The sequence below is a fragment of the Acomys russatus genome, chromosome 1, assembly GCF_903995435.1.
Source record: "Acomys russatus chromosome 1, mAcoRus1.1, whole genome shotgun sequence".
Taxonomy (NCBI): domain Eukaryota; kingdom Metazoa; phylum Chordata; class Mammalia; order Rodentia; family Muridae; genus Acomys; species Acomys russatus.
This window is the reverse complement of record NC_067137.1, coordinates 107,522,330-107,537,299: the sequence shown is the minus strand read 5'-3', so window position 1 is coordinate 107,537,299 and position 14,970 is coordinate 107,522,330. Positions and strand designations below refer to the sequence as shown.

At 43.0% G+C, this 14,970-nt stretch overlaps 1 protein-coding gene across 1 annotated transcript in view; it reads right to left on the bottom strand.

The window, feature by feature from the left end:
- The window catches only part of Ttc8 (tetratricopeptide repeat domain 8), a 57,394-nt gene extending 47,319 nt beyond the window's left edge, over positions 1 to 10,075 (bottom strand). Inside the window, exon 1 of the mRNA XM_051150356.1 lies at positions 9,925 to 10,075. Coding sequence (XP_051006313.1) covers positions 9,925 to 10,038 — 114 coding nt within the window. The 5' untranslated portion in view covers positions 10,039 to 10,075. The remainder of the gene's footprint in view (positions 1 to 9,924) is intronic.
- Positions 10,076 to 14,970: the final 4,895 nt, after the last annotated feature.

The following is a 14,970-nucleotide window of genomic DNA, read 5'->3' as shown; positions in this document are numbered from 1 at the left end:
GGATTCCAACCATGTCCCCAGACCTGCAAATACTAATTGGAATCTTTTTCTAGAAATACTCTCAAAAGTCCATAAAACATAATATACACAGAAAAGTTTTCTATCATCAAAAAATTCTAATTACTCAGAGTACAAAGGAAAAGTAGCTCAATTACATTGGAGATGTCAATACAAGGCCCATGAGATGGCTCAGTGGATAAAGGCATTTACAACCAAGACAAAGGATCTGAGTTTGATTCAAATCCAGAGCCCACATAGTAGAAGAAGAGAACTGATCCCCAAAAGTTGTTCCCTGGCTACCAGCTAACCTGCCGCCCAATATAAGAGAAAAATAGAAGTGATAGTTTAAAACAATTACTCCAATAAACTTATTTATTTAAAAAAGAGTCAGTAACTTAGAAATTAAGAATAATTTTAAACTATACCAAGGAACTATTTCTTTATATCTGAAAATAAGATATTATATCTTAATAACTTCTGGAACAAAAGGAAAATACTAATAATATAAATCCTTAATTCCACAAAACTATGATGAGATTTGTGACTGCTAATAAATTAATTCTAGCCAGGTGGTGGTGACGCATGCCTTGAATCCCGGCCCTCAGAGGCAGAGGCTGGCAGATCTTTGAGTTCCAGGCCAGCCTGATCTAACCCCCCCCCCAAATAATAACAATAACACTCTAACTGCAATGTTCTTGTAGAAATGTTTATAGACTATGCAATACACATTAGAGCCGAGTGCTGACAAACGTGGCATCTGAGTCTCGTTTTTCCAGGTTAAACCCATCAGTCAAATAAGGTCTCGTAACAAATGTCTACACTTAAGTGTCTGGCAGCAGCACATGTTGAGCACTTAACCTATGCCATGTTTTATTGAGGAAAGTGCTAAGAAATGGAAAGAGGGTTGACCCTTGCCTTCCACAGCTCTAAAACCCTAAACGAACACTGTGGGTATGTTAAGGAAAATATTGCCTGGTCAGGCAACGTGCAAGCTTTGGATAGGCACGTGACTTCTTTAGCATCCTGGTGCACTGCGGGGGAGGGGAGGAAAAGGGTAAGCCAGGCTGCACAGTGAGCGTCCCAAAGAGTGGGCTTGAGAGACGGTCTTACAGTGTACTAAACAGCAACTGGAGCATAGAGCAAAGACAGGGTTGCAATCCAGTGCATGTAGGGAGAATCTGAAGGCAGAGCCGATTTCCTGAGCATGGCTCATACTTCAGTGAGACAGAGGGGCGAGATGGCAGGTCCCAGAAGTAAGCCTTCCCATTCTTTCTTGTGTATATGTGGCTCATGAGCTCATTTGAACGCCATTAACAATGGTCTAAGTAAATCAAGAAGTATCACCCATTTTACAGGGGGCAAACAGATTTATAGATAATAAATAGTTCGTTCAAGGTACTGTGATGACTCATGTAGATGGGCAACTTGACAGAACTAAAAAACACCTAGGGCATTAATGAAGCAAACCTTTGGGTAAGTCTGTGTGAGTGCTTCCAAAAGGCTTTAGCATGGGAGACGGGACACACACTAATGTAAGCATCTTGGGATGGGGTCCAAGACTGGACACAAAGGGAAAAGGAGAAAGCCAGCACACCTCCTCTGCCTCGGCGGCCTGCCTTCCTCTGAACCATGAACCAAAACAAGCCATTCCTCCCTTCCAGTTGCTTCTGGTCAGTGTTTGGTCACAGCAGTGAGAGAAGTGATTAACACAGCTGTACAAATGTTTCAGTGAGCCAAGGCACTTTCTTGCCAGCTCATTGGGAATTTACATTTTTCTTAAAGATAGAAATAGTGAGGCAGGCTGAAGAATGAAGTTCAGACAAGAGGCTACACGCCCATCTCAGTGGTGCAGTGAGGGCTACATATGGACCAGACCCCGAATACATTATCTCCAGTACCCCAAAAGTGAAAAACTAAATTAAGTTCAGAACGGCTATATGACAGGATCAATACAGGATTGAGTGGGAAATATCAACAACAGGCAACTGCAGACAGTGTTTGAAAAGGAAAAGCAAACAGCTAAAGGAAACAGAAGCCCTAACCCAAAGGCAAAGCCCAGCATCTGTTATTCTACCAACAGCAGTTGGATTCCTCCGGTGGCTCAATCAGAAGCCACCGACTCAGCCTCTTGGGGTTCTGTTCACTGATGACAGACTTTGTGACCTGTCTGTCTTACTCTTCCATCCCTTTGAGTACACATGTGTGACTGTGTGGGCGAAGAGCAGCTAGGAAAACAATAAAAAGATCAGAGAAGAAAACGAGATGCTTAGAGAGTGGGGAGGATGGAGGACGGGTGCTGGTTATGTGGGTGGGAAATATGGACTGAAAACAGAGACAAGGCCTCTTGGCCTAACAGGGGTGAGACAGAGCATGCTTACTGCGCTGCCTGCTCCTGGCAGTCCTGGCACCCACCAAGGTGCACAAACACTCTACAGGGCAATACATAAAAGTAAATAAACTGCACGTGTGTGGTCAGTGCTATACCCAGGGACAAATCTTAGATGCCTCCGGTGGAGACAAGAAGGGTAAAGCAGAAGACATGACAATAAGAAGAGAGGCAGAGAAAGCGGGGATTATTCTAGAAGTTGTACATGACAATGATTTATGAGCTATTTTCAACATCATTTTACCACCCTTTCACTGGATGTATTCCTCACAAAATGCTCTCTAGATTATCAACAATCCTTTCAGAAAAAATGTGAAATAGTGAAATCCTACATGCAAATATCTTTAGGACAAAAGTGGTCAGAATCAAAACGAAGCTGCTTATGTCAAGGTCTAATAAAAATCCGGAGGGGTGGGGGAATCTCATGAGTATATGATTCATAACAGTCACAAAAGACTGCCAGAGCTACAGCCCCAGTCCAAGGCCACTAACATCTCAGACAGAAAGCTTCTATCCCCGAGAATGTCCACCCAACCTGGGACTGACACCACATTTGTTACAATCCTTGAGTGCCCTTGTTATTAATCCTGTGGTCAAGGATTACTGTTTCAAAATAACTTATGTAATATTCCTCATTTTGCCTTTACCCTGCCCTATGGTCTCAATGTCACATATGCTCCCCACTGTAATACCCCTTGCTTAGTCCCAAATAAATACTAGATTTCTCTGAAGTGTTCTTTCTGTGTGTGTGTGTGTGTGTGTGTGTGTGTGTGTGTGTGTGTTTGGTTTGATGTTAGCTATATAGAAACAAGAGCTAAAACCATCACAAAACTCCTTGGCATATAAGTATATTACCATTTTCGCTAAGCATGGTGTCAAAGTGTAGCGGCGGTATTTGAACCTGGACACCCTGAGCCGAGGGCACGCACTATGCTGAGTATGTGAGACTATAGCAAGGGGGGAAACAGACCATGATAGGATATGCAGAGGCCTAGGACAGGGGTGGCTCATTTGAGGGGCCCATCAGGAGCATAACAATGAAGGAAAAGGATTTTTAATCAATTAAACATTTTAACTTAGAGTGATACTTTAACAAACAAAAAGCCACTGGAACCTTTGACCTGGAGTCTCTCTAAATTACATTTTTGTGTGCTTAAATTAACCCCTCTGAACAGGGAGCCACAAGTTAGGTTCACTTAGTCCAGTGAATTATTTCTCTGGTTATTAACACAAACAGGTAGAAAATTCCAGACCTTGCTCTAGAGTCAGAAGCCATGGACCTGATCCTAAAGACATGACTCAGATGTGGAATCCTGAATAGATGGGTCACACAACCTGTTTTACCCTCTCAGAGTAAGGTGATAATGCCCCTTTCTGGGGGTAGTTTTAGGGTTAATCCTAAGATCTTTTGGGAGCTCTTTCACTGTGAGATGTAAGGTCACCGAAGGATAAGCTCAACACACAAGCACCACAACATCTCCTGGTCCCCTTTTCAGAATTCAATACTGACTCCAGGTTTTCAAAAATCAAACTGAAACTCTCCTGTGTGCCTCCCTTCAAAGCAGGTGAAAGGACACAGACGTGCAGAGCTTGTCTAGGCCCAGCCATGCTCCCCAGAATCAGCTTCAGCTCCAGCAATTTGCCTCTGTAATAGTTTCAACTGGTGGTCAGCGTGGTAGGATCACCTTGGAGACAGAGTCTCTGGACATGTCTGTGAGGGATTTTCTAAGTTAGGTAAAATGAGATGGAAGACCCATCCTAAATATGGTTGGCACTGCTACACAGGCTGGGGTTCCAGGCTTCATGCAAAGAAGAAAGCTGGCTGAGAATGAGTGAGCATTTACTACTTTCTGCTCTCTCACTTAGGAAGCAATGTGACTGGTTAGCCTTCTTATCCTGCTGCCATGCTCTCCTGTCCACCATGGACTGTATCCCCTAAAACTGTAAGCCAAGATAAACACTTCCTCCTTTAAGTTGCTTGTCAGACATTTTGGTCACAGCAACTAGAAAAGGACCTAATATGGCCTCTCTCCTTCCTCTCTGGGGGATAAGTTTCTCTTAAGCTGTTGATATTGCTTCAGAGGATATTTCTGAACACAGTTTCCTAATTATCACCAACACTTACTCTGGCTAATGAGCCTACCCAGATCTGAAACAGCAGCATTGTTATTCGGAACTTAGTAACAGTAGGAAGGAGAAGCCTGTAAGACAAGGATGGGTGGGTTTCCAAGGGTTGGGAGGTCAGGTGACCAAGCAGCCAAACAGCAATACAATCTGTATAATTTGGCAGAACAGTAATCCATGCAACCAAGTGCCTGAGAGTGTACAGATGGAACCACAGGATGAAGCCTAGCTAAGTCTTTATGGCCCCCCAAAGGAAACAAATTAGGTAGCTAGGCAAAAAGACATATTTGGGGGGGGGTGTATCATCAAATCATGTACCTTCCCCGATGTAACATCTATTATTGTGAGTGGAGACGCAGGTAGAAGAGGAGAAAACCCTCTTCCCTCCTTCTAATATACACCAAATTATAACTTCTTCAGAGACCCACCCATTCATGAAAAAACAGCATCTTCTTAAAAACCCCACTGCCCTCAGAAGTTCCATGTTGTATGAAATGTGAGCTACAAACTCAGCACTGTTTTGAAAGCCATTAATCTGACATATGGACTGCAAAGAACAGTAATCAGATTAAGTAACTAATCGGGATGATCAGTGTGAGGCAGCAAAGCCAGGCCTCCCTGTAGGTCACACTGCTCTATGGAGGGTGGCTTTGCATTTCCTCCTTTCACATTAAAAAAAAAAAAAAAAAAAAAAAAAAATGCTTCTGTCTGTATTGGTCATTCTTAATATATTTGTTTTCAAAAGGGAGGAAATTATGATAAATGAACACACAGTTTCTCTATCTTTATTTTTATTATTTATTTATTTATTTATTTTGGTTTTTCAAGACAGGGTTTCTCTGTGTAGCCTTGGCTATTCTGGACTTGCTTTGTAGACCAGGCTGTCCTTGAACTCACAGCAATCCACCTGCCTCTGCCTCCCAGGTGCTAGGATTAAAAACGTGCGCCACCACACCCAGAAAAGGGGGGGGGGGATTGGGGGCAGGGGGTTTGTTTGTTTGGTTTTGTTGTTGTTGTTCCTTTTCTGTACTTTGGTATGTTGTCTGGATTTCTGAGAGACTGCATCCACTGAAACCGGGGTTACAGATACTTGTGAGGAGCCATGCGGATACTGGCAATCAAACTCGGGTTCTCTGGTTCTCTGCTAGAACAAGTGATGTTCATAACCACTGAGCCATCTCCCCAGCCTCTATCTTTATTCTTAACAGATCAAGCTCAGGGACCCTGCCCTCTATCTCTCACTGTTAATCATACTGTGTCTAGGAAAAGAACTCACTTGCCCCAGACAGTGGTGGTGCAACCCTGCTTTTAATACCAGCACCTGGGAGGCAGAGGCAAAGAGGATCTCTGTGAATTAGAAGCCAGTCTGGTCAACAGAGTGAGCTCTAAGACAGGCAGACTACATAAAGAAACCCTGACTCAAAAAAAAAAAAAAAAAAAAGTAACAAATATCAAATCACTTTACCAAAGTTCCTTTATGTATCTGGGAGAAAAATAAAACCAAGCTGAAAAATATTATTTTTAAAGTTCTCACTTGTATTTGAGAATAGTGAAAGGCAGGAGCCAAATGAACCTATGTTACACACAGAAGAAACATTTATATGTCTTTGTTCCACTAAGCACCTGTTTGGTCAGTGCTCCAAAGAAGCTCATTCACACTAAAATCAGTTTGCTAGCCCAGGAATGGCAATTCAAGTACATGGAAAATTTTCTAAAATGATGAAGTTCAGAAAATACTGGAGTTCTGTCAACTTGACACAAGCTGGAATCATTTAAGAAGTGGGAACCACAACTGAGACTGTGGCTTTCGGGCAAGCCCATGGGTTTTGCTTTTTGTTTGGTTGGTTGGTTGGTTTCAGTTTGTTGGTCTTGTTTTGTTTTGATTAATGATTGATGTTGGAGGGCCCAGATGGCTGTGGGCATTGTCAACTTTGGGCAGGTGGTTCTGGGGTGTATAAGAAAGGAGGCTAAGAAAGCCATAAGGAGGCAGCCAGTAAGCGGAACCTCCATGGTCTCTGCTTCTGTTCCTGCCTCCGGGTTCCTGCCTTGAGTTCCTGCCCTGCCTTCCCCTCAGGAGGAACTACAAATGTGAGCCAAGTAAACCCCAATTTGCCTTTGGTCTCAGTGTTTTTATCATAGCAATGAAAGCCTTAACAGAGACATATTTACCCAAACTGAATATAACCCCAGCTCATATCACTACATACATATGAAAGAACAACTCTTCTATGGTATTAAACATTATGTATCACATTATGAAGCCTTATCACAAATCCACAAGAAACAGAATGATGAGCAAGCTGAACCTAGTCAGATCTCTTTCAGTGATGATGGTAACCATGCTCTCCACTCTGTAGTATCAACATCGGGATTCCCCAGTGGGATCCCGTCTGTTTATTTATCACCATTATCAAAACCACATATTCACAAGACAAGCCCAGACCTAAGTCTTAATCTTCCAGGAGCACCAGAGGCAAAGCATAATAATGAGATAAATACAGGGGACTACACCAAAGAACCATTTATCGTGTTTAGCTGAAAATATATGACAAAGCATTTGTTTCCCCATTTTTCCAGGGAAAATCCACTACTCCTTCTTAACCATAATAAAAGCATCACAGCCGGATGTGATGGCACACATCTTTAATCCCAACACTCCGGAGGCAGAGGCAGGTGGATCCCTGTGAGTTTGAGGCCAACCTGGTTGATAATGTGAGTCTAGGACAGCCAAGGCTATACAGAGAAACCCTGTCTCGAAAAAACAAAAAACAAAACAAAATGAAAGCATCACTTTTCTGCCTATTAGTTTCCCAAAATGGTATCTTCACCAAATAACAGAAGGGATTTATCTTCCTGTTTCCCTTCCGGATCAAGTAAGTTTTATTATTTGGCTAAATAAGAACGGCTACTTTTTCCTTCAGGACTTATCAGAGCTTTTAATGCAACTTCATAGATATGTCAAAATCCTACAGCAGCTAAAATCTTGGAGAGAGAAGGCACATTACACTGGGGAGCCGGCCGTGGTGGCGCACGCCTTTAATCCCAGCACTCGGGAGGCAGAGGCAGGTGGATCGCTGTGAGTTCGAGGTCAGGCTAGTCTACAAAGAGAGTCCAGGACAACAACCATGGATACCCAGAGAGACCCTGTGTCATGGAAAAAAATACACTGGGAAAAGTTCTTAAGTAGTTGTGAAGTTAAGTAGCTTTGTAACTTTTGGACACATTTTGGTGTCCTGGATCTGCAACATGGGGAAAATAATACCCCTGAAATAGTTGAGGATTAAATGACATAAACTCTCTGAACCATGTCTGTTGTTCTTGTTACCTACTTTACAAGTTATTCTAAGCATTAGAAAAATATTTACTTCATTGAACTTACATTTCAGGAGTCTTAAGCAGTCTATGAAAGGCCACTGCCATGAACACCAGGAGTCCTAATCACAAAATCTAGCACAAATACAATTTCAACTCACAAGCAGTGTTGAACGCCACCGTGGCCTCAGGATCACAGGGCCTTACCCATTAAGAACACTTTTACTAGCCGTATCTGCTGAGACTAATTAAGAAATAGACATTTGACCTTTGCCCTCTCGGGGATGTGGGGGGGGGGGGGGCGGGGGGGGGAAAGTAAGTTTCTAAACTGGTAAAGAAAAATTGGGCAAGATGAGGTTTATTTTCTTCTGAACTATTCACAGCCTTTGGGGTGCATCTTGGATCTCCAAGAAGGGAGTACATATCTCCCACTGGCATTTAATGAGGAAACTTCCAGTGAGTAACTCTTGGGACTCCTGTTCTGTGGAAACTACTCCAACTCAATGAAAACAACATGTGGAGTCCTTGATAATCTGCTGCACCTAGAACAATGTCTGGTACATCACAGGCTTCCCTTGAGACAATGGTAAAGGGATCCTATACTTTTTTTTTAAGATTTATTTATTATTTATACAGCATTCTGCCCACATGTATGCTATAGGACAGAAGAGGGTACCAAATCTCACTATAGGTGGTTGTGAGCCACCATGTGGTTGCTGGGATTTGAACTCAGGACCTCTAGGAAGAACACACGGTGCTCTTAACCTCTGAGCCATCTCTCCAACCCTATACTCTCTTATTGTTCCCAAACATGCTGGGTTGTGCAGGAAATGTTTTTGGAGGCATTTGTAAGACTAACGTGCCAAGCAACATTCTTGGGGGAAAAGATGCACAGTCGTTGTCTACAGATGCACAGTCGCTGAATGAACATGAATACAGGAAGAGAAGCTAGCTTAGCATCACCGTGGACTGATGTGCAGGACACGTGGTACCCCCCATCTCCTTCTGCTCGGAGAGCAGCAGAGCCTAATAACAGCCTTCACACCCAGGGCCCTGCTTTTCTAACTCTCCCTCTTTTCCTAACAACTCCAAGGCAAGGCCACCGGAGGGAAAGCAGGGGACCAGAACGGCATAGGTACGTTCTGCATGTACTTGAAGCACCGCCAACCCGCCACAACTCCGCTCTTGAGCTCCCGTTTTCCTCCTGACCCATGCAGGAGCCACTTGCTCAACGGCACTATACCTCTCCCATTCAGTATTACCCTTTTCAGTCATTGTACACAACAATACTGCATTTATTAAGTTCCCTTTTGTTACTTTCTCTCCTTTAGCTCACCAGGCTGGACTTGAACTCGCTACTTAGCTGAGGATGGCTTCGAACTACTGATTCTCTTGCCTCTACCTCCCAAGTGCTGGGAGTACAAGAATGCACCCTCATACTGGACTGTAAATTCCTTTTTAATCAACACTATCATTTCCTCTTTTAAGGGGCTTTTTCCTCTTCTCTTTCCCTCCAGGTAGTTTCTTTTCAAATAAATATATCATTTCCCGGTCTACGTTCCCATTCCTCAAGATGAACTTATGATGACTCAGAAGCAAAAGCTCCTTCACATGTGGCCAGATGTCTAAAGATAAGCTAGAAGATGCCATGCTTCATTATCTGAACCAAAAGGCAGCTGTGTTTAAAGGGGGGGGTCTGCGTCTCAGATTTTTGTTCGTATATATATATATATTTTTTTCCTTTCTAGAAATCAACCAAGAGTAACCCAGTTAATGAACAATGAATTATCAAAGTCCCCCGCCCCACATACAAACTTAACAGAGTCCCCTTAAACGGAACTAATTCTGGAAAGGAAGTGCTGAAGTTTATAGCAGGAGCTGTCAAGGCACAGAACTCAGGATGCGGGGGGGAGGGGGGGTGTGCAAAGGGCAGGGAGCCGCTAAGACTCCAAAATGTCTTGCTCCAGGTGCCTCTGCAGACCACACAGGTAACCTCGCCTAGGGCCCTCCTCCCGGACCTCCCCCCAAGGGACAGAGGCATTCCCCCCAGAGCCCAAGGCCCCAGCAAGAGGATCCACATACTGCCTGGAGCCGGCAGGTACCTGGTCATAAGGGGACTTCTCCAGCATCTGCGTACATAGATCGGCGCAGAGCTGGAACTTCCTGCGTCTAAAATAGCTCCAGGCTTTGAGGAGCGGCTCCATCTCCGAGCCCATGGCTGCCCAGGACAGTGCTCCAGAAACCCGAAGCCCGGTACCCTATAGCCAGGCCCCGGGTGGGCGGGGTCCGCAAGCAGCGAACCGGAGGCGTCCGGCTCTGCCGGGCAACGTGCAGCGGCGGGGCCTGGCCAAAGAGGTGGCCTCAGCGCGCCTGAAAACAGGGGACAGAAAAGTCTCCATGAGCCTACCTCAGCCAAAGAGAGTGTGCACAGAATTGGTTGCAAAAATGTGTGCTCTCAAAGACAACTGGTTTCATTAATGTTGAAAAACCCCCATGGTTTTAAAATAAAACAGGTAGTGACTTAGACACCTCTGTTTAGGGCCTCCGTGCTTACAAAAGATGCAGTTGCCTAGCAACCGCCACGTTGCTTACCCAGTAAGTGTAAAAGCCACCTAAATTGACCCAGCCTGTGTCTCTCTCTCATTCCCCCCTCCGCCTCACTCCCACCCCCTTTTCGCTCATTCCTACTGCTCTCGTATTTCTGACTCTAGAAACATAAATGCGGAAACAGCTTCTCCTGTACTATAAATCCCCCCCCCCAAAAAAAACCCTCTCCAGTATTTTTCCATCTCACTCCACCTCATAGTTCAAATTGCAGAGGATTTGAGAGATTGCTTGGTCCAATTCATTCACAAAAAGAGAGATTATTTGCCTGAAATTGCCGGGAGTTAGGGAGCTGGGACTGTAATCTGTGTGACGGCAGGCTGTTGATTTTTAATTCTAAATTTACAGATTGATGTCATTTCCTCCAGAGTAGATAATGTATTGTAAAATGAGATTTGTTTCTCTTGCAATATTTTCTCCCCCGCCCCTTTGGCTTTGGTTTTGTTTTGTTTGTTTGTTTGTTTTTTGTTTTGTTTTGTTTTGTTTTTAATATCAAGGTCCTTGCTATGCATTCTAGGCTTGCTCCCAGTGCAGCCTTCCCCTAGCATGGAGGCTGCAGGCATTTGACACAACAAAAGAACTTTTGAAACACGGTTTATCGGCACCTGTCATCAGTCAACTGTTTTGGTTTTAGTTTTGGCTTATTTTCCTTTTTCAATGCTGAATTTGAGTACAGGTTTTTAGCACGAGCTAGGCAAAGATTCTATCATTGAAATGACTGAGCTGAGTCCCCAGCCCAGAATGCTTTCTTCAGGTGCTGCCCAGCTTTCCTCTACAGATTTACAGAGATGGCAAATACTTAATAGCAAAAGCCAGTAAAACAGAAATGTGGCTAGAGTGAATCTGGTTTCATAGATCATGCCCCTTGCCTCTTTTCTGCCACAGTGGAAGACAGAAATGAAAAACCCCAATAGTAATGAGTTTTCTGACAGTGTCTAAATTTTCCTTGCCAGGTAACAATCAGCAAATACAGATCTCTTGCAGTCTTCTCAAACCACAAGAGAATTACGATGCAGGCATTCTATTTAATCCAAGTAGCTTTTGCAGATACCAAACTGAAGAATACATTTCAAAACTAAGGAATGGATCTTGAATGTTTCTTTTCTCCTTTTCTAAGCAATCCTTCTGAAATTTGTGCATTTGGGAAGTGAAAAATGGTAAAGAGTATGAGTTTTACAGTGGCGTTTAATACTGGTCCATTTGTGTTTCCCTGGGAGTGACTCTAGAGATGTATTTTATGAAAAGGTCCCAGTGAGGCAGTCTATGAGAAGGTCATGGTTTCAGGAACTTATGTGTTGGTACATGGCAGCTGCAAGAGTTCATGGCAGGGGGGAGGGGCGGCAGCGGCTTTTATTTTCTGGTTCCTATGTAAGTGATTCTCAACTCTTTTACCCCAAACTGACTGTGAAACAACCAGTTCTGCCTCATCCTCTAGACTGATGTGGTTAAAAGTATGGACCTCCACAGTGTATGTATAGTTTTAATTCCTCTTAGGTTACTTTATTTTATGTGCATAAGTGCTTTGCTTGCATGTATGTCTGTCTAGCCACCATGTTGGTGACAAGTGCCTGTGGGGGCAGAAGAAGACATCTGGTTCCTGGAACTGGAGATATCGAGTGTCGTGATCTGCCTTGTGGGAGCTGGAAGTAAAAGCCTGCGTCCTCTGCAAGAACCAGTGCCCCAACTTCTGAGCCATCTCTCGAGCCCTATGAACATATTTTTTTTAATTTTCAGAATAACTTGAGATTTGCATTTTAAAATAATGCGCAGACAAGACTGAGTTCGATGTATTCCTTACCCAGTTCTCCCTGTCTCCCCATCGTCAATATTATGCTTGTCACAACTAAGGAGCCAACACTGATACATTATTAAGCAAATGCCATAGTCATTTGGATTTCAGGAATATCCTGCCAGTGTTCCTGGCATTTCAAGTATTGAGCAATGCTTTTTTTCCTTTTCTTTCTTCTTCTTCTCCTCCTCCTCCTCCTTCTTCTTCTTGTTATTATTGTTTATTATTATTAATTTGTAACATACATCCTCTTAAAATCTTCTTCAACTGTAGCAAACTCCAAATGAAGAAGCCCTACAAAACTAATCCAAAATCCCCAAAACAAAATCTTCTCAAGTTCTACACAGGAGCTATATTACATTAACCTCAAATTGCTGACCATCTGCCAAGATCCATTTCCCTCCTGCAGTGCTCCAATGAAGCCGCCACCTGTTATTTTGGAAAAGCTTTTTGAAAACTGAAAATACAATTAATAACCATCCCCTCTGATTCTAAATTTGCTTTCTTAACTCTGAATTTCACAGGCAATTACACATTCACTAAGGTGATTCAACTAGGTGTCCTTAGGAATATTTATCGGGTCCTTTCGATTCAGACCACACACAATAGCTCGAACAGCTCTAAATTAAGTACATAAAGAGAGTTGATTCATTCAATTGCTTTTTCTATCAGGCTTCTTGTACTCAGCAAATCATATTCTACAGTCTGAAAACGAATTAATTTTCAACAATGGAAGTAAGATTAGGACACCATTGGTATAAATTCTATTTATGCAACAAGCAGCTTCTAGCCCTATCTTATCCCGATGGGAGTGAATATGAGGTGAAAGAGCATCACTTTCTATTTAGTGCCAAGGAATTATGGCAGAGTCCTTCAACATTAATAGTAATAATAATAATAATAATAATAATAATAATAATAATAATAATAATAATTTTAAAAGATGGAGTTTTTAAAAATAAAACAATATCTCCTCACATGTTACATACATAGGGAATCATGGAATAATATTTGAAATGTGGGGGCTGGAGAGATGCTCAGTGATTAAGAGCACTGTCTGCTCATCCAAAGGATCCAGATTCAATTCGCAGCACCGACATGGCAGCTCACACCTGTCTGTAACTCCAGTTCCAAAGGATCTGATACCTACAGACTAATGCACATAAAAATAAATAAATAATTTTTTAAAATATTTGAAATGCAAAATATAAGTACTTTTAAAAAGTGTAGTAATATGGTTCTTATATCTCTACCTTTAGCCAGGTGTGGTGGCACATGCTTGTAATCCCAGCACTCAGGGAGGCAGAGGCAGGTAGATCTCTGTGAGTTCAAGCCCAGCCTGGTCTACAAAGCAAGTTCAGGACAGCCAGGGCTACACAGAGAAAACCTGTCTTGAAAAAAAAATTTTAAGCCCTCTACCTTTGATCTGCCACAAAGACTCACGTGTCCAATGAATAAGAAAATATCTTTGATTTGACTAGAGTATTGGTTTAAAAAAAAAAAGTTTCAAAACTTTACCACCAGAAATCTACACTTCCTACCTGGACTGAAAACCTCTCCGGTTCTAACTATGGACTATTTCTCTGAGTGTGTGTAATCCCATACTCAAGTGACCCCGATCTCCTTGCTGCCCCTTACTGGACTTAGCAAGAGCATTGTACATCGTTTTCTGCCATACTTTTGAGCAGACACTTTCCTGCCTTGCTCTGTGAAGATGCCCACATTGAAATAGTACTTCCTTGACCAGACCCCTTTTCGAACCATCTGCATTTTGTTTCAAGGCCCTATCATTAAAGATTCCTTCCATTCCCAAACTTTTTCTTGAGACAGAGTCATATATAGCTCCAAACTAGCCTTGAACTATGGAGGCAGCACTAGTCTTGAAACTCCTGCCTCCTCCTTCAGGGCTGGGATAACAGGTGTGCCGTACTGTGCCTGCCTTTCTTTTACCAATATTTAATTGGTTCCTCTGATACTTTTCAGTACTTGGTCCTTACCTTGGGTTTCTGTGTTCATCCCCCACAGGGTCCAAATATACTAAAACTACTGCTAACTTGGTTTATAGAAAATCCCCCTCGTTAGATGTGACTACCCTCTATGTCTTATCAATTCTGATCTTATCAATTCTTATCAAGTCTGATCATCCTACCTACCTTCATCAGGAATCCCGTTAAGTGAACTTAGCAAGAATTCTTCCTAGTTCTAATGTCACCTTAGAGATTTTTCTCTTTATGGCTGTGCTGGTCACTTTTGATCATCTTGACACAAGCTAGCGGGGGGTGGGGTGGCAGGGGGTGGCGGGGGGGTGGAGGAGAGAGAGAGAGAGAGAGAGAGAGAGAGAGAGAGAGAGAGAGAGAGAGAGGAGGTCCTTAATTAATAAGATGTCTCCATCATAATGGTAAGCAAGTCTGTGAGGGCATTTTCTTGATTAATAATTGTTATAGGAAGGCCTAGCCCACTGTGGGTAGGGTCACCCCTGTACAGGTGGTCCTGGTGCTATAAGAAAGCAAGCTGAGCAAGCCATAAGGAGCAAGCACCAAGCAGTATTGTCCCACAGTCTCTGTTCAGTTCTTGTCTCTAGGTTCCTGTCTAGAGTTCCTGCCTTGTCTTCCCCCAACAGACTGTGACCTTGGATCTAGAAGCCAAATAAGCACTTTCCTCTCTGAGTTGCTTTTGGCCTTGGTCTTTATCACAGCAACAGAGAGCATACTAGGACAATAGCTCTCTATACCCAACAGCTCAGCCTTTTCCTTGA